At 55.1% G+C, this 26,534-nt stretch overlaps 1 protein-coding gene and 1 non-coding gene across 5 annotated transcripts in view; one reads left to right on the plus strand and one right to left on the minus strand.

Moving 5' to 3' along the window:
* The window catches only part of ARHGAP8 (Rho GTPase activating protein 8), a 123,245-nt gene that overhangs the window by 89,657 nt on the left and 7,054 nt on the right, over positions 1-26,534 (plus strand). For 3 of the 4 annotated variants that reach the window (XM_058308916.2, XM_058308915.2, XM_058308917.2), the window contains exons 8-11: positions 1,408-1,518; positions 18,279-18,352; positions 23,479-23,556; positions 24,793-24,921. In XM_058308916.2, the coding sequence (XP_058164899.1) occupies positions 1,408-1,518; positions 18,279-18,352; positions 23,479-23,556; positions 24,793-24,921 (392 nt within the window). Of the gene's footprint in view, positions 1-1,407; positions 1,519-4,943; positions 5,329-18,278; positions 18,353-23,478; positions 23,557-24,792; positions 24,922-26,534 lie in introns of those variants that run through there. The other variant, XM_071219104.1, reaches the window with a different exon arrangement.
* Positions 19,240-19,345, minus strand: LOC111762991 (U6 spliceosomal RNA). Its single transcript, XR_002795967.1, has one exon. It is a non-coding gene; the product is annotated as a U6 spliceosomal RNA (small nuclear RNA).

A 26,534-nucleotide genomic window follows, 5' to 3' on the forward strand; every position in this document is an offset into this window, starting at 1 on the left:
CGAGACCCTCCCACCCCTAGGCTGCCACGCAGGGTGGGCCAGGGCTGACCCCGGAGCCTCGGATGGGGCGACGGAGATGTACTTGCAGCAGCGTTTCCATGGAAACAATCAGCTCCTCCTCTTGCTGGAAAGCAGCTGGGAAGGGTGGGGCTGGGGGCGGAGTGGGGTGATGGACCTCAGGTGCCGAGGCCCCCGTAGGGGTCTGTGGGTCAAGGCAGGACGAGGTTCCAGGGTCGGGGAGGGGCTCGGGGGACGGGGAACACCTTGGGGAGGCCCTCCAGGCCAGCCCGGGACACTTGGGGCCCCGCGAGAGGCCCAGGACCCCGGGACGGGGTCACCGATGGAGGCGCTGACCCCGCCCCTGGGGGCCCCCGGGGGCCTCTGAGGCCAAGCCGGAGCCCCTGGCCAGGGACGGGGCGGCGGAGCCCAGGGCTGCCGTCCCAGCTGGTGGCCTGGAGCAAGCCCACGGCTCGCCACGCCTCGGTTTCCTGGTCTGGGCAGTGGGGTGAGGACCGGACACGCCGGAAGTGCCAGCGCGGGGCCTGGCCTCGGGGGCCGCTCAGCGCAGGAGCCGCGGCCGTGATTTCAGGAATAACGGCCGCAGCTGCACGGTGGCCTGCGTCAGGGGCCGGCCCCGGGAGGCCTTTCTCAGGCCCCGCCCTGCTCTCCCCCAGCGCCCCTCCTTGACCGTAGTGGTGTTTCCGCTGCGGGGTCCCAGGGCCCCCTCCCCAGCCGCTGCCTTACCCACTCGAGAGCTGCCTGCTCACCCGGTGGGAAGCGGCGCCCCCCACTCCCCATTCCCTGCCTGGGGCCAGGTGGGCCCTCCCGGGGTCACTGCTGCAGCCCCAGGTGTGGCCTCAGTATGTGTCCGCAGAGAGGCAGGGAGGGAAAAGGAGGGGGCTCTGGGCTTTTTCACTTGAAGCCCCACCCTTCCGTCCTCGTTCTCTTCTCTTTCATTCACTCATCTTTTTATTCGTGCTTTCAACAAACATTCCAGCACCTTCTGCGCATCAAGCGCTGGCCCAGGTGCTGGGGACAAGGCGATGAGCACAGCATTCAGGTCCCCGTGGCGCTTTGCGCCAGCTCCTGTCTTAGATTCAGCCATGGGGAGATGAGGGCGGCGGCCACCGGGCCTCTGGGCTCACCTGCAGCAGGCAGGCTTGGGGGCCACGTCCCCCGCTGCTCCCCGGGGCCACGTGGGGCTCGGCAGGAGAGCCGGGCAGGCCCGTCCTGGGCAGGGGCATCGCCAGGGCGTGAGCCCACGTAGGAGCGTGGCGGCGAGGTGGCAGGCTCAGGCGGGAGCCCCTCAGGTGTCCAGGTGTCCGAGGCGGCTCTGGCTTTCCCCAGCACCGGGACACGGCCCCTGGGGGCCGGCGGGTGAGAGCCAGGCTTCCATCGTGTCCGCAGGTATGACGAGAAGCTCCAGAACCTTCTCCGTGGCAGGCCACCCCCTCCGGCCAAGACGCCGCCGCCGCGGCCCCCTCTGCCCACGCAGCAGTTTGGCGTCAGTCTGCAATAGTAAGTGACCCTGGGACCTGGCCCGTGCCTGTGTCCTCAAACCACGGGGTGCTGGTGTGCCCAGAGAAGTCGTCCCCAGACGTTCGCCTCAGGCAGCTGAGCATCACCTGCAGGACAAACGGAGCACAGGTGTGTCGGGGTGGGGAGGGGGCGCTCACTGCCCGGCAGCCTGTGCGCCTGCGTGTGCCGAACACAGCACTGAGCCGAAAGGGGGGGATCTGGGGTGCTCGCCCCAGGCTCTGTCACATGGTGACCACGACGGGTGTTCCCACTTGACTGGACGGTCCTTCCGCCACATCAGCACGCCCGAAGGACAGCACGGTCTTGTGGTTTGCTCTGGCCAATGAAGGAGGAGCACACGCGGGCATGTCACGCCCAGGTGGAAACTTCTAGAGCCAGTGAGCACCTTGCCTGGTGGTCGCGGTGTTGGGAGGATGCCTCGTCAGCCTGCATCCCCAGCCACGGTGGGCAGCACCCCCTGCTGACACCTCAGGGCTCAGAGCAGGAAATAACCACTGTTGGCCTGGGGATTTTTGTCACCGCAGCATGACCTGTCCTTCCTGACTAATACGCCTCATTAGTGGTATGACCTTGAACTCACTTCCCCCTCTCAGCTTGTGTCCTTCTGAAATGAATGGGTAGGAAGCTGGGATGTTTAATGACTCCTTGTGACGCTTTCCACGCCAGCCATCCTTCCCACCAGCTTGGCCAGGCCAACTTCATGCAGCTTTTTTTTTTTAACCTGTCTCTTAAGTCTCATCTCAGCGGCACCTCCTCCAGGCAGCCTCCCATGATGTTCGAGACTGCACTCAGGGTGGGCGGCCTTTGTCGGTTTCTCAGTCTCCCCTGCGAGGCGAGGCGGTGAGCTCCTTGTCCAATCTTGCATTCCTTGCCTCTGGCGGTGGGCCAGGTGCTGAGGCCCTTGGAGTGACAGAGGAGGAAGGAGATGCTTTTATCTCACAGCCCCAGGGGGAGCCAGGTCTGACCGTATTCAGAAAAACCTGGGCAACCAGTTTGTGGTTGAGCAACCACTTTGAACTCATTTTAAAGCTATTTCTTTTGGTAGATGTTGCCCTGATTCTGAGTATTCTGGGTTTCAGTTAGCATTGCTTGATTGATCAGTTTTAGACGTTATCAATTTCCTTCTAGCTCTGATAGAGGAAGAATGAGCTCACACCACACTTGGATCTCCCTTGTCTATCTTTCCCGTGTCATTGTATCATGTTATCCAAGATTATCACTGTATTTTTAGGTTAAAATAGCACTTAGATTATTACAACTTTATAAATATTATTCATTGTGGGACAGAGTCTTAGAGGTTTCTGATAGTTCCTTCCTTACACAGTATTTTAAAATTTCCTATCACCTTTGTCTTTCTTCATCATATCACCTTTTTTTTTTAAACCTTCCATCATATTAGGTGTGGGGTGAGTCTTCTTCCTGGACCCCTAGGTCTGCAGCTCTGCCCTGGGCCGGCTGCTCTCAGGCTCCTGCATGTTGAAATCTTGGGGCTTCCTTAACTTTTCTTCCTTGAGTTAGGTCCATGCTTCCTGGATCCCATGTTTTTTTCTTTCTTGATTTACTCCCTGGTTTTGCTGGAATACATCCTCAAGTAGCTTTTTCACATCTCACACCAGATTGTTTAGCTCAGGATTTGGGAGACCTCCCTTCACTGAGTTCAGCAGCCAGTGTTGCTGTTACGGAAATGGTTGCTTTTCTAAATCTCTTTTCTTTTTTGACCTTTATTTATTCCTCCTCTCTGGAACTTTTAGGATCATGTCTTTATTCTTGAAGCAATAACATTTCATGCTAATGTGCCTCAGTGGGAGGCTTTTAAGATGCCGGGGGTTGGGGAAAGGGGTTCAATGTGGAGGCCATCCTACAGCTATGGAAATCTTTCCTGTATTATTTCTTTGAGAGTTTCTTCCCCTTCACATTCTCTGTTATTTCCAGTGTTCCTTTTAGTCAAATTTCAAACCTCTGAACTGATTCCGTAGGTGGTGGTCAGGGGGGGCAGAGGCTCACCTCTTCTGGGTAATTATGATTCTCCCTTTTTCTGCCCCAGCTCTCGTTCTTACCCTACACTGTATTTGGCTCCTTCAAATTCAAATTTTTTCTGGGGGAAAAGAAACCGTTTCCCCCTGAAAGTCCTCTAGGCTAGGGCTTCCCCTTCTCCATCACGTTTATCACGCCCCACCCTCATCGGGGCCCTCTCATCAATATGGCACCCCTACTACACGCCAGGCTGGGACGGGACTCGAATGGGGCAAGCCAGGTCCCTGCCCTCAGGGTGGCCAGGTGGCCAGAAGCCTCCTGCAGCTCACGTGCCACCGTGCACGGCGCCCTCCCAGGGGCAGGTGGGTGCAGGCGGTCGGTCCCCTGGCCGTGAAGAAGGCGTCCCTCCTGCCTCACGGGCTGGCCTCAAGGAAGCACCTCGAGCCACCCAGGGGCGTCCTGGCCCTGAGTTGGTCACAGCCCAGTGCCCGTGGCAGACCCTTCCACCACCCCAGTGCTGTCGGGGGTGGGGTGTTTAGAGAAGAAGCCGCAGAAGGCTTCCCAGGGGTGACAGCGAAACGCAGGGAGCCGGCGGGTGGGGTGGCACGGGAGATGGAGCTGGGGCCCAGCAAAGGAGGTGGAGGTGGGGTACGGGGTGCGTCCCAGGTAGACATTTCCCACATAGGTGCCACTAGGACCGGTGCCATCTAAGGGACCGCCTGCCACGAGGGACGTGGCCTGCATCTGCCCTGTCCGGTAGGGTGGCCTTGAAATGTGGCCAGGAGGGCTGAGGAGCGGAATTCCTGGTTCTTTGAAATGCGAATTCACGTGAAGTTAAACAGCTACACGTGACCGGTGGCTTCCGCCTTGGACAGCACAGGCTTAGCCTGGGGGACGTCACCCCCCAAACCACACGCACACAGCGGTGACGACTTCCAAGAGGCGTTCTGTAAGTCCTTTGTGACTAAATTAACGGGAGAATACAGTAAATGTTCAAATATAATGCGGACTCTAAATATTCCTGGAAGAAGTATTTTACAAAAGTGCTTCTTTTCCCTTTTTTAAATGACCCCTCCCTGGCGCCCACCACCCCTCAGCCAGGCGCAGACTGCGGAGAGCGCAGCTACAGCGGCCAGGGGGCCCCTGGGGGGCGCTGCTGAGGCGGCGGCAGGGCCCCTGGCTGGGTGCTGGGGCACCGAGCGAGGTGGGGGAGAAACTGAGTGACCTGTGCCGGCCTCTGCGGCCGGGCATTGGGAGCAGGGCCCTTCCGGAGGCGCTGACGTGGCACTTGAACTCCAGCGCTGCCGGCGAGAGGGTCCGAGGTGGGTGCTGGGAGTGCACCTGCAGAGGGCCCTGCGTCACCCCTCACCTGCCGCCTTCTCTCTGGTCCAGGCTGGCTGTAACTAAAACTCAATTCCTCACGTCTTTAGGGAACGATTAATAACTCGGGCAGCCTTTAAAGAAAGCCTGCGCGTGCCGCGCCGAGAGAGACTCCACGAGACCGCCTCTTAAATGAATATTTTATGCTGTTTCATTGCGAAGGACTATAATAAAATGGCAATAAGCATATTAAATAAAGCAGCAAATATATAATTTGTTCGGACTATGAATGAAAGTCATTAAAATTCATAACCGAATCCTATTCACAAATGTTAACTCACCAAGTTAAGTGCAAATGCACTCGACAGAAGCCATCACCTTAGCACGAGCTAATTAAGTTAATATATTAAGGGGAAGTCAAAGATACAAGAGGTCTTGGCTCATTTGCATTCTCTGAGGCGGGAACACAGGAAGTGACGTGTGCCTCTGGGTGAGCCCTGGACGGGCGTGGAAGGAGGTGGAGCCTTACGGGGCTGGGGGAGGGGACGGGGTCCTCGTCCTGGCTCTGGTGCTTTCCTCCTTTGGGAAGTCAGACAAGTGACAGTTTCCACCGCAGTTTAATTCCCCTTAAACCGGAGAAGAAACTCTGCCCTGCTCACCCTTAGGGTGATGCCCAGGGCTGCACCAACAAGTCCCCTCCTCCAGGAAGCCTTCCCTGATGCCTCCAAGCAGCCTGGGACTGGAGCAGCAGCTGGGGAATTGTTCTAGGCCTGCCCATGCACATGCATGTGCGTGCACACAACACACACACACACAATGGGGTGCCCTCTCGGGCAGGGCTGGGCTGCACCCCTGTGTCCCTACCACCAGCACAGGGTGGGACCCGGTGCACAGACAATGTGCTGGGCTCGAGCGGGGCCAGGTCTCGGTGGGTCCAGCCCACCAGGCTTGTCTCTCTTTTGTAGCGTTTACTGTTCAGTGGCTTTTAGTATAGTCACAACATTGCGCTACCATCACAACTTCTTGTTTCCAGGATATTTCCATCGCCACGGTGAACCCACACTCATTAGCAGTCGCTAATCCTCCCTCCCCCGCGTCAGGCAGCCACTAAACTGCCTCGTGTATTTATAGATTTGCCTCTTCTGGACATGCCACGTAAGGGGACGCCTACGCCACGTGGCCCGTCGTGCCTGGCTTCCTTAGCTCAGCAGAACGCCGCGTCAGGTTTCGTCCACGCCGTAGCTGAGTACTATTCCATGTGTGGCTGGACCGCGTTTTGTTCATCCGCTCGTCAGTTAACAGACCCCGGGCCGTTTCCCGCGGGCTCTGCGGCTGTTGGGACGGATGCTGCTGTAAACATTGGGTGCCGGGTTCTGTGTGGACACAGTTTTCGTTTCTCCTACAGGGACACCTGGGAGTGGAATTGTCGGGTCACGTGGTAACTCTGTTTATAACTTGTTGAGAAACTGCCGAACTTTTCCACAGTGCCGGCACCATTTCACAGTCCTACCAGAAGGCGGGAGGGTTCCCGTGTCCCACGTCCTCAGCAGCACTCGTTAGGGTGACTCTTACTTAACCATCCTGCTGGGCACGAGGGGGTGTCTCGCTCTGTTTCCATTTGCCTCTCCCTGGCGACCACAGAGGTACTTCTGTACTTCTGTACTTCTGTTTGTGTCTTAATGGCCTTTTGTAGATCTTCGAAGAAATGTCTCCTGAGATTCTTTGGCCAATATTAACTTTGGGTTATTTGGCTCCTTGTTGTTGAGTATAAAATTCTCCATACGTGATCAATACAAGCCCTAACCAAAGGTGTGGCGTTTGTGTATTTCCTCCCACTGTGGGTGCTCTTTTCACTTGGACAGCCTTCTTCAAAGCACACACTTTTCTAATTTTGATGAAGTCCAGTTGATCTGTGTTTTTCTCTTTGGTTGCTTATGTTTTGATGTCAACCATTGCCTACACCAAGGTAATGAAAACTTGATGCTTATGCCTTCTTCTAAGGATTTTATAGTTTAACTCTTGTCTTTACAACTTGGGTGCCTTTTGAGTTGACTTTTGCACATGGTGTGAGGTAGGGCTCCAAGCTCATCCCCTACACGTGGCTCTCCAGTTTTCCCAGCACCATTTGTTGAAGAGACCGTTCAACCAACCGTGGGGAACAGGAAGTGAAAGTGAAGGGAAGTAAAGAATTTGGAGGTGAAGGAGCAAGGACATGTGGGGAGGGTGCCTGGCACGAGGAGGGATTTGGGTTGGAGTTGAGGGGCGAGACCCTGGAAGGGCTGGCCTTGGGCCCCCAACGCCATGCAGCAAGGAGCCTCCAGCCGCAGGAGGGGCCGGGCCAGGAGGGAGGCAGGAAGAAGGGCTGGGCCAGGGTCCATCTGGAGGTACAAGGTGGGCGGGTGGGAGTGGCCAGCCGGGGGAGGGCGTGGACTTGGCAGGCTTCGGGGTGCGCGGGTGTCCCTGCCCAGCTGGAGGAAATGTGGCCCGAAGGTGGCAGATTTCGCCGCTCCTCGGGCTGTTGGTTAGCGAGCAGGTCGCGGGCGCTCTTTCGGCGACCGCTTTTCTCCCAGCGCCGAAGGCCCGGCGGACCCAGGGGCCCCTTCGGCCAGGGAGGGCTTGGTTCTCCTGACCTTTGGTGCCCCGTCCCCGAGGCTGCCAGCGAGCGTGAGGTGCTGCCGTGTGGGCTCCGGGCTCCTCCGGGGTGCCCGCCTGGCTTGCCGGGTCCCTGCGCCCTGTTGGACTTGGGGGACGGGCCCCGCTAGCGATACAGAGCGGGTTCTCCTTCCTCGGCTGCCCCCGTGGTGGGGGGCCCAGCTGGGATCACAGCGGCCCCAGTGGCCAGACCCCCAGCCCGAAATTCGAAGCTCAGGGTGGGCTCCTTGGTGAGAAGACGAGGACCTGGGGGTCAGGGTGTGCCTCGAGCCTGTCGCCGCCACCCCTCGGCTGTGTGGCCCCGGACAAGATCATTTGCCTCCCTGAGTCTCCGTCCTGCCTCTGTAAGAACGGGGCCCAGCGTGGCAGGATTCACCCCTGCCCTGGGTGCCCCCTCGGGCAGGGAGCAGCCACAGCTTTTATCCAGGGCCCCCAGGGTCCTTGCCATGCTCTGCACTGACCTCGAAGTCCAGAGAGCACGCCCCCGCAGCCAGCAGGTGGGGTCGGAGCGGGGGGAGAATTCCAGGTGCGGGGTCCATTTCCGAGCACCAGGGCTCCCCGGCCCCGTGGGGGCTGCCGCGGAACGCTGGGCACCCTGCCCCGTGCGGGAGCCCGGGGAAGACGGGCGGCTCTGCCCACAGGCGCTGACAGCCTCGAGGACTGGCCCGCCGCTCCGTCCACCGCAGCAGAGCCCGAGCCCCCCACCCAACCCCCCGCCCGAGCCCTGCCCGGCGAGACCCGGACATGGGGGACTGGGTGGGGGTCACATGCAGACTGGGGATCAGCGTCCCCGTGCCTCGGTTCCCTCACCTGGAAATAGAGCAATACCGCTAAGGCACGCGTGTCCTGAGGAGGTGACGAGGTGGCAGCTCCTGGCACAGAGCAGCCCCCGACTCACTCGAGTGTGGGCTCCGTGGGCCGGTGGCATCGTGCTGTGAGGCACAGGCCTGGGGCATGCAGCCTTGGGGGCTGAGGCTGCTCTGTCCCTCCCATGTGACCCCTGGGGTCGTACAGGGCTGGGGGCTGCTCCACCACCTCCCTGCCACGCGACTTAAGGACGTGGCCCGTGGCCCTGGCTTCACGCCTTCTCTGAGCCACGTCTCGTGGCCTGGCCTTGGGCAGGTCCATAACCAGGCTAAGCCAGGTTTCTCAGTCACTGGAGGGCTGGAAGGCTGAGGCCACCAAGGGTCCAGTGGTGGCCTCGGGCAGCGGCTCGGCCCGAGCGTGCTGGCTGCGTACCGGTGTGGACAGCGTCGGTGAAGCCGGAGCAGGCTGCGCTCCCTCAGGCACCGTCGGCCCGCCGCTGTGGACAGTGACCATTGACCGCTGCTGCTGGTGGACGGGCCAGGGTGTTCCCTTGCCCTGGTGGGGCCAGTGGGGGCGCTCCGTGGCCCCGCGCAGGCCGAGCGAGCTTAACAGAGGGTTGACGGAGGCTGCTTGCCAGGGCAGGCCAGCTGTGTTTCCTTCTCTTTTTGTTAATTCTTTATGTTTTCATGTTTTATCGGAGAAGTTGTAGGTTTACAGGAAAATCATGCAGAAAATAGAGTTCCCACCCCACCTGCCAATACATTTTCCCCTAGTACCAGCACTTCACATTCATGTGGTGCATTTGTTACAATGAATGAGTCAATGTGATTATAATTACTGCTGGTAACGATAGTCCACAGCTTACATCAGGACTCGCTGTTTTGATGTACAGCCTTATGGTGTTTTTTTTTAAACTTTCGATTCCAATAACATATATACAACCTCAAATCTCCCCATTAACCACATTCAAATGTACCATTCAGGGCTGTTAATTACGTTCACAGTGTTGTGCTGCCATCACCACCATCATTACGGAAACTTCCAGCGCCTCGAACAGGAACTTCATCAATTAAGCATTTGCCACCCTCCTCTACCCGCACCCCGGCCCCTGGTAACCTGTATTCTAGGTTCTCACCACGAATTCACTTGTTCTAATTATTTCATGCCAGTGAGATCATACAACGTTCGTCCTTTGGTGTCTGGCCTATTTCACTCAGCACGACGTCCAAAGGCTCACCCATGCTGTCACTTGTATCGGGACCTCCTTCCCTTGTACGGCTGAATAGTATTCCGTGGTGCGGAGAGACCACGTTTCGTTTATCCACGTGTTGATGGACACTTGAGTGGCTTCCATCTATTGGCAGCTGTGAGTAATGCCGCTATGAACTCAGCATGCAAATGTCTGTCCCAGTCCCTGCTTTGAATTCTTCTAGGTATATACCTCATAGGGGATTGCTGGGTCATGTGGCAATTCTGTATTTAAACTCTCTTCCCCAGCAGCCCACCAGCAATGAGTGAGTGTTCCTGTTTGTACGCATCCCCTCCCACCCTTGTTATTTTCTGTTTTTAAAGAGTAGCCATTCTAGTGGGTGTGAAATGGTACCTCCTTTCCAAATATTTTCTGTCATTCTATATGTAGTCTTATCACTTTCATGACAAGGTCCTTTGCACAAAAGTTTTTAATTTTGATGAGTCCCATTTATCTATTTTTTTCTGTTTGTTGCTCATGCTTTTCGCATGAAGTCTAAGAAACCACTGCCTAACACCAGGTCCTGAGGTGCTTCGCTCTGTTTCTTGTAGGGGTTTTATAGTCCTGGTTCTTACGTTTGGGTCTTTGATCCTTTGGAGTGATTTTGGTACATGCTCTGAGGGTGGTCCATCTACACTCTTCTGCATATTGATACCCCGTTTCCCAGCACCGTTTGTTGAAGAGACTGTTCTTTCCCCCCTGAATGGACTTGGCACCCTTGACCGTAGATGTGAGGGTTTATTTCTGAATTCTCAATTCTATTCTATTGGTCTATCGTCTGTCCTTGTGCCAGTTCCATGCTGTTTTGATGACTGTGGCTTTGTTATATGTTTTAAAACTGGAAAATGTGACTCCTCCAACTTCATTCTTCTTTTCAAAGTGGTTGTGACCATTCGGGACCCCTTACCCTTTCATGTGCATAAAATTTGTCGATTGGCTTTTCCATTTCTACAAAGAAGGGTCTTGGAATTTTGATTGAATTGTGTAAATAACTTCGGGTAGTGTTGACATCTTTACACTATTTGGTATTCCCGTCCCTGAACACAGGATGTCCTTCCATTCCCGAGGGGTTCTTTGTTCTCTTTTTATAACACTTTGTGGTTTTCCACACATAAGTCCATTACATCCTTGGTTAAATTTATTCCTAGATGTTTTTGTTGCTACTGTAAATGGATTTGTTCCCTTAATTTATTTTCAGATTGTTGATTTCTTGTGTATAGGACCACAAATGATTTTTTGCTGAATTTGTTTGTTAGCTCCCATAGCATTGTTGTAGATTTGGGGAGATTTTCTGTATATAGGATAATGTCTTCTGCAAATAGAGAGTTTTGTTTCTTCCTCTCCAATTTGCCTAACTGCTCTGGCAGGGACTTCCAGGACAATGTTGAATGACAGTGTTGACGGGGGCATCCTTGTCTAGCTCCTGATCTTACAGGGAAGGCTTTCAGTCTTTCACCCTTGAGTATGGTGTTAGCTGTGCGTTCTTCACATACCATTTTGAAGACGCTTCCTTCTTTCCTAGTTTTCTGAGTGTTTTTATGAGAAGGGCTGCTGCATTTTGTCAGGTGCCTCTTCTCCATCAATCTAGACGGTCGTGTAGTTTTCCCCCTCGTTCTATTACTGTGATGTGTTACACTGATGGGTTTTCTTACCCTGGCGCACCCTTGCGTATCTGGGATGAATCCCAGTCGATCATGATGTGTAGTTCTTGTAACGTATTGTTGGAGTCAGTTGGCTGGTATTTTGTTGAGGAGATAAAGCCAGACATGGGTCCTGTGTACACATCTGGCATCATGGCCTTTAGAGGACACCCTGTCCTGTGCTCCACGCTCTTCCCATGAGGATCTTGACTCACCTGTCACAGCCTCCTCTGAGTGGACTGGGGGCTCCCGACCACTCACTAAATCTCCCCAGACCCTGGTGATGTAAACACAGGCCCTGGTGGGCAGAAGCCTGGGCTGGCTTCTTCAGGGGTCACTGGAGGAGAATTGGGGAGTTGGCACCCAGCACTGGGGGGCTCCCTTGTGGCAAAAGAGAAAAGTAGCACTATAGGGTTGGCTTTTTCTCAGTCAAAATTCTGCGTCAGGGAATGAATGTGGCTCAAGCAGTTGCACGCCTGCCTCCCACACAGGAAGTCCTAGGTTTGGTTCCTGGTGCCTTCTGAAAAATACAAAAACAAACAAGAAGCAAAACGAATGAAAAAACCAATTCAGGGAAGCTGATGTGGCTCAGTGGTTGAGCACCAGCTTCCCACATGTAAGGTCCTGGGTTCACTCCCCGGCACCCAGACCTAAAAAAAATGTTTGCATCAAGTTTAGCTCAGGCAACGCCAGGTTTCAAATATAATCCCTTGGACCCTATGCTAAGCCTTGTGTCTCATTAAAATGAAAATGTGGGAAATGAATGTGGCTCAACCAATTGGGCTCCCATCTACCGTACAGGAGGTCCAGGGTTCAATGCCCAGGGCCTCCTGGTGAAGGCAAGCTGACCTGTGCAGAGTGCTGGCCCATGCAGGAACGTGGCCCTGCCCAGGAGTGCTGCCCTGCATGGGAATGCCGCCCCACGTGGGAAAGCCACCCCACGCAGGAGTGCCAGCCGACATGGAGAGCTGGTGCAGCAAGATACAGCAACAAGAGACAAAGAGGAGAGAAAGCAAGAAGACGTAGCAGAACAGGGAGATGAGGTGGCACGAGAGAGTAATCGCTTCTTCCACCCCGGAAGGTCCCAGGATCTGTTTCTGGAGCCACCTAATGAGAAGACAAGCAGACACAGAAGAACACACAGGGAATGGGCACAGAGAGCAGACAACGGGGGGAATGGGGGGGGGGGAATAAATAAAAATAAATCTTTAAAAAAATTAAAATGAAAACGTGTGCCTTGGTGGGCTCCATTTTTACTTTAGCTGTCGATTCAGTTGCCAGTTGTGATGCAGGGTCTTTAAGAACCACGGAGAGAAGCCTGGATGAGGCGTTCCGAGCCTCCCGTGGCTGGCTCTGAGCAAAGCCGTTCTCCGTGGGCCCCTGCTCCTTCTCGTGAAACGGGTAGTAACAGCCTGCCTTTCTGTGGTGGTGGGAAGCTGTATGTTCCCCAGAAAAGCACGTTCTCACATCTAATCCATTCCTGCGGGTGGGAACGCACTGCAAGCAGGACCTTTTGAAGGGGCTCCTGCGGTTCAGGTGTGGCCCACCTCACCAGGATGGTCTGAAGCCTCTTACTGGAGTTCTATATAAATGGACTGAAAGCAGAGAGAGGGGAAAGAAAGCCTCAAGAGCGAGAAACTGAAATCAGCGAAACCCGGGGGGAAAGGGAGAGCGCGACAGGCTGCGCCCTGCGCCTCGCCATGTGGCAAGGAGCCCGGGACCGCGGCTGCTGGTCTTTGGGAGATGGCATCACCTGGATGGTGATGTTCCTGGCCTCAACAGTAGGGGAATGAATGTCCATTGTTTAAGCCAGCCCATCTCATTGTATTGCCTTGAGCAGCTGAGGAAACTCACACACTGACCTACCAAGTAAAGCACTGTTGGAATCACATGAAACAATGAACATGAGAATGCTTAGCCAGGGGCAACACTGGGAATATAGGGTAGGTGACTGGTTTTCCATAAAGATGGGAATCAGTGAACTCTGGGCTATTCTTGGGGAAGCAAGAGAAGAGGCCGAGGTTCCTGCTGGGTTGGAGAAGTCAACAGGCAGGTATCCCCTTCCATGCCCACGTTCCCACAGATCCCACCTGGTGGTGGAGCAGAGGAAGATCTGGGAGGTCGGAGGGCCCCAGGGCCAGGAGCCAGGCCATGAGGCCACACCCCTGCCTCCAGGCACCTTTTGCCAATACACTGGGACTTCCACTTCTTGCCATCCTGCAGTGACAAGGACCAGATTTACCATCCCACCTTAAACTAGAGAAACACACAGGAGATAGGAAACCATGGTTCTTAGACATTGGAAGAGTTCAGAGGTCTGGGAAGCCAACGTGGCCAGCAGTTGTGGGCAGAGTTCCAGAGAGGAGGGGATCACACAAAGAGAGAGTTCTAGGGAGCTGCGGGGTGTTCCCGCAAGTCTTGGCCAAGTGCTGAACAATTTATAGCATTCATATGTGAACAGAAACTACCCAAGGCCATCAAAAGAAGCACTGGAACCTAAAAGGTCAAAAGCCATCAGTGTTCACGCACAGTGCTGGCGAGAGGAAGTGTTCCCCCTTCAGTACTTTCCTAACACTGAAGGCTTTGGCTGGAATCCCCCGAAGCTATCGCCTTGGTACTGGGGTTAAGTTAGCCCTGCTAAACACTGCTCTTGACCCTTCCTAACAAAGTTAAAAGCTCTACCTTGAAAGGCTCTACCTGGTTTCAAATACCATAATACAAGACAGAACAAAGTTAACCTCCATTTAAAGGAATACAACAAAATCCAGCAACCAACAATGTAAAACTCCCAATGAAAAGTTGCCGGGCATGCACAGAAACAGGAATACATGACCCACAACTGGGAGAAAAGTCACCCAGTAGAAAGTGACCCAGAAATGACAGCTGTGATGGGCCTAGCAAACAAGGATGTTGAAATGGATAGTACACATAGAGCCCCAAATGCTCAAGAAGGTAGAAGAAAACACGAACAAGGTGAGTTGTTTTAAAAAGAGACCAAAGGGAAGCAGATGTGCTCAACCGATAGAACATCCGCCTACCATATAGGAGGTCCAGGGTTTGGTACACAGGGCCCCCTGGCCCATGTGGTGACCTGGCCCAAGTGCAGTGCTGCCACGTGCAAGGAGTGCCGTGCCACATAAGGGTGCCCCCCCATGTATGGGTGCCCCCCATGCAAGGAGTGCATCCTGCAAGGAGAGCCACCCCACACCAAAAAGCACAGCCCGCCCAGGATTGGCACTGCACATACAGAGAGCTGACAAGATGACACAACAAAAAGACACAGATTCCCAGTGCCGCAGACCCAGAAGAACACAGTGAATGGACACAGAGAGAAGACAATGGGGGGGGGGGGAGGGGAGATAAATAAATAAAAATAAGTCTTTAAAAAATAAAAAAGAACAAAGGAAATTTCTAGAGGCAAAAGATACAATTTATTAAAAGAAAAACAGGGAAGCAGATGTGGCTCAAGCATTTGGGCACCTGCCTATCACGTGGGAGGTCCTGGGTTTGGTTCCCAGTGCCTCTTAAAGAAGACAAGCAAGACAGCAAGCTGACATGATGGGCTGGTGTTGTGAGCTGATGCAACAAGATATGACACAATGAAGAGACACAGTGAAGGAACACAATGAGAGACACAACAAGTGGGAGCAGAGGTGGCTCAAGTCGTTGGGAGGTTCCAAGTTCAGCTCCTGGTTCCTCTTAAAATGAAGATGAGCATGCAACGAATCGACACAGAGGGCAGACAGTGAGACAAACAGCAGGGGGTGGGGAATAAAGAAATAAACCTTTAAAAAAAAGAAAAATACACTGAATCAGATAGCATTGCTGAAGAAAAAAAAAATTAGTGAACTTAAGGCATAGTGATAAAAATTACCCAAAGTGAAGCACAATAAGGAAAAAAAAAGACTAACTTGTGGCACAATATGAAGCAGGTGAAAACTATAAACCCATAGATCTAAGGACCCAACCAACCACAAACGTAACTAAACCAAGGCAAATTATAATCAAATTGCTTAAAACCAGTGGCAAAAAAATTGTAAAAGCAGCTATAGGGGGAGAAAGTACCTTACGTACAGAGGAATAAAGTTAAGAGTGATGGAGATTTCTCATTGGAATATATGCAAGTCAGATAACAATGGAGCAGCATCTCTTTTAAGTGCTGGAAAAATATTATCAACCTAAAATTATATACCTAGCAAAAATCTGTGCAAAATGAATGTGAAGTAAAACCATTTCCAGATAAAGAAAAGGTGAGAGACTCCATTGCCAACACACCTACAGTATAAGAAATACTGAGGGAAATTCTTCAGACATAAGGAAAACAATGCCAAGTGGAAATGTGGATCCTCCCCAAGGAATGAAGAGCACTGGGAGTGGGAAGCATGTGAATAAATATGAACTACATTTATTTTCTCCTTTATGGAATATCTTTGAAAGTCAATGGATTTTTAAATAAAAAAATAATAACAAAGTAGTGTGGCGTTCATGTCAAAGTACCATATAATGTATGACAGTAACGAAACTCAGGATGAGGTCGGGGAGCAGAAGTTTATTGTTGTGAGGGTCTTACACTATAAATGTAAGCGAGGTTCTCAAAAGTACACTGTAAGGATAACAGTATGTTATTTAAAAGTAGACTGTATTAAGTTAAATATGTGTATTGTAAAACCTAGGGCCACCACTAAAACTAAGAAAAAAATAGATATATCTATTAATATGTGCCAATAGGGGATAAAATGGAATCCTAAAAAAAGTCAATTATCCACCAAAAATTCAAGAGGACAAGGAACTAAAGAACAAATAGTAATATGGTATATTGAATCCTCATGATCCTGATAAGTGCATTAAATGTAAGCAGTCTAAACATTCCAATTAAAAGACAAAGATTCTTAGATTGGGTTAAGGAAAGAAGACCCAACTGATGCTTAAAATATAAATAGATCAGACAGTACAGTGTAAAAGTAAAAGAATGGAAAAAGATACACCAGCCCACTGCCAATCAAAAGCAAGTTAGAGTGGCTATATTATTACCAGACAAAATAGAATTCAGAAAACGGAATACACCCAGTGATAAAGAGGGATGTTTCATAATGAAGACATAATAATCCTAAACATTTATGCACCTAATAACAGAGCTTTAAACTGCATGAGGCAAAAAGTGATAGAATTGAAAGGAGAAATAGACAAACACACAATTCTAATAGGAGACCTCAATTCTCTAGCAGGTAGACAGAAAATCACTGGGCCATTGTCTTAGTTTGTCAGAGCTATCACAAATACCACCTGATAATGGCTGAAACAAAAGGAATTTATTGGCTCATAGTCTCTGAAGCTAGAGGTCCAAACTCAAAGGCGAGTGAGGCAGGCTTCTCCGCTGAAGGCTGGTGTTCTGGTGCTGGCTTGCTGGCAGTCCTCGGGTTCCTCGGCTTTGCCATCGCATGGCTGTGACCTCTCCTTTCTCTTCCAGGTTCCTGCAGACACTCTGCATCTGGCTCCTCCCTGTGGCTCTCTCTTTTTTTTCTTTTTTTAAAGATTTATTTATTTATTTCTCTCCCCTCCCCCCCCAGTTGTCTGTTCTTTTTGTCTATTTGCTGCGTGTTCTTCACTTTTTTGTCTGCTTCTGTTGTTGTCAGTGGCACGGCAATCTGTGTTTCTTTTTGTTGTGTCATCTTGCTGTGTCAGCTCTCCATGTGTGCGGGGCCATTCCTGGGCAGGCTGCACTTTCTTTCGCGCTGGGCGGCTCTCCTTACGGGGTGCACTCCTTGCACATGGGGCTCCCCTACGTGGGGACACCCCTGCGTGGCAGGGCACTCCTTGCGCGCATCAGCACTGAGCATGGGCCAGCTCCACATGGGTCAGGGAGGCCCGGGGTTTGAACCGTGGACCTCCCATGTGGTAGACGGACGCCCTAACCACTGGGCCAAGTCCGCTTCCCTGTGGCTCTCTCTTTTAAGGCCTCCAGTAGTCTGGATGGAGGAGAGCTTGATTCCGTTCTCCACACCTTAATTGAAAATGACATCTTCAAAGGGTCCTGTTTACAGTGTGTTCACACTACAGAGACACGGATGAAAATTAAGAACGTCTAAACTGGGGTACCTGGTTCCACCTACCACAGCTATAGAGATCCTGAACTACACCTCAGCCAGCTGAACCCCAGTGACGTGAAACACTCCATCCGAGAGCAGCAAAACGCATATCCTTTTTGTTCTGTTTTAATTACCTGATTCTTTTTTTTTTCAATTATTAAGAGCAGGATTCAGATTGGTTCTGCCTGATCCCAGAGCTATTCTTCCATTCCGTCTGGCACAGGCTCTCGTATCTGCTGCCGAGGGACAGAAACATCTAGCAGATAAGGAAAGGGAAAGAGAAAACTGTTAAATGGGAACCCAGTTAGAGGTGGTGGCAGTAGGACGTCTCACTGCTGGTGACTCTGGCTTCAGCTGTGGGGGCTGACACACGGGCTGCTGTGAGTGCGTGTGTGAGCCACGTGCGTGTATCTGGGTGTGTACGTGTGTGTATGGGGGGGCATTCCCTTACATTTGTATATCTATTGAGAAGTTTGTTTACATGGATCAATGTACAAATGAGCACAAATAAGAGAGTGTTAACAGCCTGTCTGAGCCTGTCCGAGATAACGTCCTGGTTATCACAGGCATGTTTCATGATTAAATCAGCTTCCAGTCCAGGTCTCTTGGTTCTCCCTCATGGCTGGCCTTCTCCTGCCTCTCGGCCTTCCCCTGTGCATTTCCCTCTGTCTGCAAAGCCCTCCCCTCTTTTGTCCTCTGGTAGGCTCCTTCTCAGCCTTCAAAACCCCACTTAGGAGTTGCCCCCTGCAAAGCTCTTCCCGACCCCCAGGTGTCCACTGTATCTTGTACATCCCTCTGCTGGAGCATTCAGAGCCGCACTATCCTTTTTATTATTTCTGCCTTTCTTTGGGCCCCCAGGCTACCCACTTTCGGGGGCTGGGCTCCATCTCTGGTGGCTCCTCGATGCTCCATCTTCGATGCTCGGTTTTCACAGGCAGTAGAGAAGACCAGCGCCTCATGCGGATCCACTGCACCCAGGAAAAACCTGTTGCTTCTTTTCTCTTCCCTCAGCCTCAAAGATAAAAACAAAGGCGAACTCATACCCCCCGTGCTGAGGTTCACGGTGACGTACCTGAGAGAGAAAGGTGAGCGGAGCCGGACGGGGCTGCAGGCCTGCTGGGGGCAGCCCCGGGGAGCCCGTCCTGGTCCTGAGTGCCCCGAGGCCAGGGGACGGGGCTGGGGAGCCTGGTGGGCGGAGGGGGCCAGGATGGGTGGGGCTCAAGCACGTGGGCTGGGGTGGCAGGCCCTGGACTCGGGCTGTCCACTTTGTCCCGGCCTCTACCGTGTACGACTGTGTGACCTGGGGCAAGTTACCTGCCTTCCCTGAGCTTCCGCTTCGGATAATGTTATAATCGTAACTGCCTCAGGTTTGTGGTGGGACCTCAATTTGATAATGAATGCAAAACATGACTAACAGCACTGGCCCATAGGAAGCCCTCCAAAATGGTAGCTTGGGGGGTTTTGTTTTTGTTTTTTTTAAAGATTTATTTTTTATTTATTTCTCTCCCTTTCCCCGCCCCGCCCCCACCCCAGTTGTCTGCGCTCTGTGTCCATTCACTGTGTGTTCTTCTGTATCTGCTTGCATTCTTGTCAGGTGGCACTGGGAATCTGTGTCTCTTTTTATTGCACCACCTTGCTGCGTCAGCTCTCCGTGTGTGCAGCGCCACTCCTGGGCAGGCTGTGCTTTTTTTTTTTGCATGGGGCAGCTCTCCTTGCAGGGTGACTCCTTGCACGTGGGGGCTCCCGTACATGGGGGACACCCCTGTGTGGCAGGGCACTCCTTGTGCCTCAGCACTGCACGTGGGCCAGCTCATCACATGGGTCAGGAGGCCCTGGATTTGAACCCTGGACCTCCCATGTGGTAGGGAGATGCTCTAGCAGTTGAGGCAAATCTGCTTCCCTTGTTTTGTTTTTAAAATATATGAACATATTTTTATTAGTGCAGTTATAGGTTTGTAGAAAAATCATACAAAAAAACATATCGGGCTTCACGAATTTTCCTGTCCTCCTTGCCAGGAGCTGTGCTGATCCTCTCGGTATCGTTCCAGTGTTTGCACATGAGCTGCCAAAACAAGCACGGTAGCTTTGTTGTGATTTGACACGATAAGGTTTCACTGACCAGGCGCTGGCACGGTGGGGAGTTCGAGGCCAGCGCCTGGAGAGGGGCAGCGTCCAGGCTCCTCCGAGCTCCTGAGACCAGGGAAGGCATGGGGGGCGCTTCTCACCTGACGGGAGGAAGGATGTTTGGGAGGTGGAACGGGCTGTCCAGGCAGGGGCACCGCAGCCTCGAGGTCAGGGCTCAGGGATGGCCGATGGGGGCTGAAGAGCGGCTGCGTGCATTGGACAGGAAGTGAGAAGACGCCGGTTCCACTGGCAGTCCACTGCCCAGCACGCCCAGGAGCTGCAGTTCTTTCCAGAAAAAGTTCCGGGAGCCAAAGGCCCCTCGAGCTGGAGGAGCTGCCCCGACCGGATGCTGCTTGTCCAGCTCCTGTGTCGCACGTGCCAGGGACGGGCTGACGACGGGGACGGGCCGTGCACCGAGACTCCGCTCGGGCACCCTGCCGCGCAGTGCCCCTCTCTTTATGATGCAGCAGTTCTTCGACTCATGAAAAGAAAAAGCCCACAGTCAGTATTCAGTATTGCTCATGGGATGAATACGTGAATTAAGCATGTCCTCGCTGGAAACCCCCACGGGCCTGCCCTGCTCTAGGACGCGGCGGAGACTGAAACATGCTGTCCCTGAGGCCGGGGGCCGGCAGTCTGGTCAGAGAGGTTTACCCATTAAATCTTCCTCCATGGAACTGAAACAGTGCGCGCGGCATGACAGGAGCTCGCCTGGACAGAGAAGCCGGTCAGGAAGTCTGGGCGCTGAGGTGTGCTGGAGGGCAGCGTCGGTCTCTGACGCCGCGTAACAAATCCTCACAAATCGAGCAGTTTACAACAGCATGGATTTGTTACCTCGCAGTTTCAAGAGTCCTGAATTCCAGGAAGCTGAAGCTGGGCTCTCTGCTCGGCGTCTCCCGAGGCTCAGCTCAAGGTGTTGGCTGGTCCAGGCTCCTTCTGGAGGCTGCGGGAAGAGTCCGCTTCCGAGCTCATGCCGATTGTTGACCGAATTCAGTTCTTGCGGGTGTAGTTTGGAGTCCCCATTTGCTTGCTGGCTGTCAGCCAGGGTCCCCTCTTGGCCCTAGAGGCTGCCCCACCCTTTCCCTCTTGGCCCCTCCCAGCATTAGAGGACCTCTGCCTCGACCCCCTCTTGTGCTTCTCATCTCCTTCTCTAGGAAGGGCCTGGCCTTTGAAGAGAGTCCGTCAGATTAAGTCAGGCCCATCGCAGATAATCTCCATATTCTAAGGTTGGCTGATCTGGGAGCTTATTTACATCTGCAAAATCCCCTTAACACAGTAGCTAGGTTAGTGTGTGATTGAGTACCAGGAGGGCGGCGTGTGTACCAGTTTGCTAGGCTGCTCCTACACAACAGGCAGCGTGAGACAGCAGAAATGCGTCCTGCAGGCTGGAAGCCTGAGCTCGAGCATGGCAGGACCGTGCTCCCTCCTGAGGCGCACACGGGGCGGTCCTTGGCTGCTTGCCACTCCGGGCGTCTGGTTCCTGGCCACGCCGCTCCCCTCCCTGCCCCTGCTGTCACTCGGCCCTTCCCTCAGAGTGCGTGCGTCTCTGCCTGAGCCCCCTCCTTCCTCTTCAAGGACCCCAGTCACGGAGGTGAGGCCCCCCAATCAGCGTGGCCGCATCTTAACTGATGGCGTCTGCGCAGACCCTGTTTCCAATGGAGCCCCCCCCCCCCCCGAGGTCGGGGGGTATGTGCACAGGGGTCTCGGGGGCCGTCGCAGGATTCTGCCTGCCCCACCCACTCGGAAAAAGAGAGGCACCAGCCCCGGGCAGAGCGCCGGTGCGTGCAGCAGGAAGGCGCGCGGAGGGTAGCGCGGCTGGGAGGAGAGGTGGGGCGGCGGGCAGGGGGAGGCGGCGGCGGGCAGGGGAGGCGGGGCGGGGCCTGCGCTGCGGCGGGCTCCTGGGAACCTTCGCTCACCAGGGGCATCGGAGGGCTGGGCGCAGGGGCACGGTGGGCACGACCTCGCCTCCCAGCTGCGGGATGGGCTGAGAGCGGCCAGGGCGAGGGGACAGGGCTGGCTGGAGATACTTAAGAGACACAACAGTCCTGTTCCCTCTTCAAGAGAGCCCAATCGGCCATGCAGTCTACGAGGCGTCAGACATATAAGATATACACCAGACCTACTAAGCGCAGGTACTGGGGAGGCAGGTGCGGCCCATCCGGTGCCGGTGCCTGTTCTCTGTGGGCCCACAGTGGCCCCCCAGCCGTCCAGGGTCAGGCTCCCCGTCCTCCCCGTCCTGGACCACAGATGCCAGGCAGGGCCTGGGCTGGGTCCCCGTGGCTGGGTCAGCCTGTGCACAGCGAGGGCAGCGAGCAAAGAAGGCGGCGGTGGGGGGAGGCAGGCGAGCTGAGCAGGCTGGGGCGGGGGGCTTTGGAGAAGCCGCCTGGGAGAGCTGGGGCCCAGGAAAACCCTTCGACCTGAGCTCCCGTAGACCGAGGGGTGCAGGGAAGTGCCTGTGTAGACGGGCAAGATAGTGAGGGGGCGTGGCCCAGAGAGGCTGGGGGACCCCGGGCCCCGCGGCACGGCAGTCCCCTCCATCATAGCACCCATCTGGGAGCCCTCTCTGACCCTGCCCCTTCCCAGGAACAATCACCTTCTTTCGTGCCTCCCATGCCATTCATTCATTCACTCACCCATTCATACATTCTCTCTGGAGACATTCACTGTGTTCCTGCAACAAGACCAGCTCTGGGGATCAAAGGGAGCAGAGCGGGCTGCGGAGACCGTCGATGAACCAACAGCCAGATGTGGCTCAAGCAATAGAGCTTCTGCCTATATGGGGGGACCCAGGCTCGATCCCCGGGGCATCTGGTGAAAAAGAAGAGAAAGCGTGCCTGCGTGGCGAGCCAGTGCCGGCGTGAGTGCCTGCGTGGCGAGCCAGTGCCCGCACAAATGAGTCACGCAGCAAGATGATGATGCAACAAAAGAGATGAAAGGGAGTCAAGGCGAAGCGCAGCAGAGACCAGGAACTGAGGGGGTGCAGTTGACGGGGAACCTCTCTCCACATCAGGACTGAATCCTGGTGAAACCTAGAGGAGAAAGAGAAGAAGAGAAGACAAAAAAAAAAAAGAGCGAGAGAGAAATAGATACAGAAGATCACACAGCAAATGGACACAGACAGCAAAAACCGGCAGGGAGGAAAAATAAATAAATTAAAAAAAATTTTTTTTTCACACTTCTTCCCAGCAGAAGTCCTGGCGGAACTGGGGTCTGCATTATGGGATTTGCTCTTTTCTGGGGGCTTCCAGATGGTTGAAGTGCACTCTGCAGAATGGGGGGAGTTAGCCATGCCGAGGCTGGGAGAAAGGACTCCAGGAAGAAGGAGCAGCCGGGCAAAGGCCCTGAGGCCGCCGCTTTCGCTGCAGGCTCTGGGCCCACCTCTTCCTGGCTCCGGAGCTGGTGGGAGGAGCCGGGGGTCTGTGTTGAGTGGAGAGCCCCTCCCCCTACCCCCGGCTTAAAGAAAAGAAGTGAGCCATTTACGGGCGCTGAAAATCCCCTTTTTACGTTGTCAGCGAGAACGTTTTCCCCTTTGACGCAGGCAGCACCTTATTGGCGCCGTAAAGCAGAACTCTGGGCAGCGGTGGGGGTGGCCAGCACAGCTGGAGGCCACCTCCTGAGCACTGGATATGTGGCTGGCACAAGTGGCAGCTGGACATTTTATTTACTTACGGTTCATTCAGTTTAAATTCAGATCACCACATGTGGCTGGTGGCTTCGGGGAGGGACGCCCCATCAGCTCCTCCCTGCAGCCCTGGAGGCCTTCCTCTGGACGAGGCTCAGAGAGGCTGGGTGCTCTGTCCCGGGTCACACAGCTGGTCCAGGCTGAGCCGGGCAGGAACTGCCTGCATTAGCACCTGTCTCCGCTCTGCCGTGAGCGCTTCCCTTCCTGGGCGCCGCAGAGGCGGGGACCTGGCAGTCTATAAAGAGGAATAAATAAAGGTGGGTGCAAACGAGCCGGCTCCACGGCAGGCCCTGCCAGCCACGGGAGGCTTGAGTGTGAGGCTGTAGAGCAGTGGGGAGCCTCAGAACCTTCTGGAAGCTGGAGGTGCTGGGGCCTGCGAGATGCCCGCAGCTCTTCTCCCTGCAGGTCTCCGCACCGAGGGGCTGTTCCGGAGATCCGCCAGCGCCCAGGCCGTGCGCGAGGTCCAAAGGCTCTACAATCAAGGCGAGTGGGTCCCCTGGCCCCGTGCCCCCACCCAGCCGGGGAGCCCCCCGCCCACCCCCCAGGAAACGCTCAGGGCTGGGGGGCAGCTGCCACGGCACCCCAAGGGGGGTCTAGAGGGGGGTCCTGCCCGGGCTCCCACCCACTTGGGCAGGGCACCCCCACCCTGCCGTCTTGCTGGAGGCCCCCCCTCGAGCCCGTGGACGTGACATGTAGGGGGCGGGCTTCGTGGTGTCTCCCCTGGGCCACTGCCCACCAGCCCAGCACAGCCTCCCCCGCTGCCCGCGTGAACCCGCAGGTAAGGAGGCGGCCGTCGGAGCGAGGCCGCGTGGCCGTGAGGCGGATAAAGCGCAAGTCTCGCTGACGAGGGGCGCTGCCTCCCGCGCTGGTGGCTGCCATCGTGCTGGTCTCGGGCAGAGAGGACAGTGGGGTCCCTCAGGGAGCTCGCTCCAGCTGTAGAGAGATGGGGAGCACGCTCCCGCCTCTGGTTAGTGGGAGCTGGTGGGGTGACAGCACCCCCCTTTCCAGGACGCAGCTCAGCAGCACGAGGCTCTTTCCGCCAGAAGCTTTTAAACTGAGTTTAGTTTAATTTTGTAATTGTGGTCCCATTGACGTAACTTAACACGTACCATCTTGGTCTCGTTTGGGTGTACGACTCAGTGGCACTGAGCACATCACGGCGTTGGGGAGCCATCGCCACCGTCCCCAGAAGATTCTCATTATTCCTGACAGAAACCGTAACCCTCGAGCGGTAGCACCCCATGGCCCCACCCAGCCAGCAGGCCCCTGGGGTGACCCCTCGGTTGCCCTCTGTCTCTGAACTTGCCTCTTGCAGCTAGTTCACAGAAGCAGAACCAGGCGATATCCACGCTCTAGTGCCTGGCCCGCTGCGCTGAGCGTAACGGTCTCCAGGGCAGCCGTGTCGCCTGGGTGGGAACGTCCTGTCCACGGCTGAGGGGTGCGCCGCTGCCCGCGTGGGCCCCCCTGGCCGTTCTTCTGGGGCCGGGACCTTGGGCCGCTTCCCCCGGGGGCTTCTTCGAATCCTGCTGCTTGTGAACTTGGCGTCTAGTGGAGCCCCTGCCTCCGGGTCCTTGGAGGGGGGGGTCCCTGGACGCGGGCTGGCCAGGCACCTGGGCAATCGTGTTGCCCTTTGGCAGGAGTCTGCCAAGCCGCTTTGCCTCTGAGCCCGCTGGAGCCAGCGCCGGGCCCCAAGCTCAGCCGCGCCGTGTCCCCGCGCAGGCAAGCCCGTGGATTTCGATGACTACGGCGACGTCCACGTGCCCGCCGTGGTGCTGAAGACCTTCCTGCGCGAGCTGCCCCAGCCACTGCTGACCTTCGAGGCCTACGAGCAGGTGCTCGGCATCACCAGTGAGTGGGTGCGGCCCCCGGGGGCTGGGGGCGGGGCTCCGCAGGAGGGGGCCCCTCGGGGAGGCAGTTGGGGTTCTGGCGCCCCCCGGCCTGAGGCCGGGGCTGCCGGCGTTCATGGGGGTGGGGAGTGCGGGGCAGGGGTCCTCCTGGCCTGTCCCAGGAGCTGGGAGGCCGCCTGGGGGGTGGGGGCGTCTCTGGATTCGGGGCAGAGCTCCCTGCCCCTGCCCCGCTCCCCGCGCTGCTCTGACGGGGCCGCCCCACCCCCAGCTCCTCAGCGTTAGTCAGCCGGAGAGGTGCTGATGCAGAGCACCAGAAAGTGGTGGGCTTTTAGGAAGGGTGCTCATTTGGGGCAGGAGCTTACAGATACCAGGCCATAAGCGTAAGTTACTTCCCTCACCAAAGTCTGTTGCCACGTGTTGGAGCAAGATGGCTGCCGACGTCTGCGAGGGCTCAGGCTTCCTGGGTTCCTCTGGGCTCAGCTCCTGTTTCCTCCACAAGGTCAGCTGTAGACGATCAGGCGAACGGCTCTGTCTCTCTCCCTGGGGTTTCTGCTGTGTCTAAGGAGCCGTCTCTATTCCTCTATGTGCTTCTCCTGGCTCAGGTCCTCTCTTCCTGGGGCTGGCTTCTCTTTCCTCTGTGTGCTGACTTCCCGGGGCTCTAGCTCAAGACTCCAGCATCAAAACCCTCCAACTCTGCCCTTTGCCATGCCTTTTATCTGTGAGTCCCCACCCACCAAAGGTGGGCCAATCAAAGCCCTAATCATAATTTAATCACGCCCCGGTACAGATCAGTTAACAAACATAATCCGGTATCTGTTTTTGGAATTCATAAGCTTGTCAAAATGCTATAGGGGATAACAGCCTTTCTCCCCAAGCTGCTGCAGGAAGGGGAGGTGGAGGAACTGGGCACGCAGGCTGTGTCACGCAGGCGCTCTGTGGCCCTTCCGAGGCATGGCTGCAAAGCAGACCGTTCAGAAAACGCGGGCGACCCGACACCCATGGGGATTTCAGAGAACCCACGACTGCTGCGCTGTCTGCTAGTAGACGCTGCCGCTTCTGAAGCAGCACGGGGGACAGCCCCCCATTCCTTCTAGGAGCACTGTGATTCGAGGGGAGAGCACTTCTTTCTACAGCAGCTATGTTATGGCATTTTATCTATTTATTAAATTTTATTTTTCAGGAGGTCCTGGGGATTGAACCTGGGACCTTGTACATGGGAAGCAGGTGCTCAACCACTGAGCTAGACCCACTCCCCTTTTTAAAATTATTTATTTACGTCTTTTTGGAGCCACGTTCTGGCCTTTTAGAGACACTCCCTCCTCTCCCAGGAAGCGTTTCTTCCCTGCTGCCCCTCCCGGTGCAGCGTCTGGAAGCGTGGAGCCGCCCATGTCCACTGTGCGCTGCCCCCCCGACGGCCACCGTGCTGGCCTCCATGCCGGCCGGATTCCCGTTTCATTCCACTGTCCACCCTCTCTGCCGTTAACTTCGGAGTAAACCCGAGGGCCCCAAACCTCATCGCCGTCTCGCTCTGCCCGTGTGACTGCTTTAGGAGCAGCCCCGTGCCCGCTTCCAGCCCCCGAGCTGTCCGGGGAAGGCTCCTGGGTGTTCCTGAGG

This window comes from Dasypus novemcinctus, chromosome 12, assembly GCF_030445035.2.
Source record: "Dasypus novemcinctus isolate mDasNov1 chromosome 12, mDasNov1.1.hap2, whole genome shotgun sequence".
Classification (NCBI taxonomy): domain Eukaryota; kingdom Metazoa; phylum Chordata; class Mammalia; order Cingulata; family Dasypodidae; genus Dasypus; species Dasypus novemcinctus.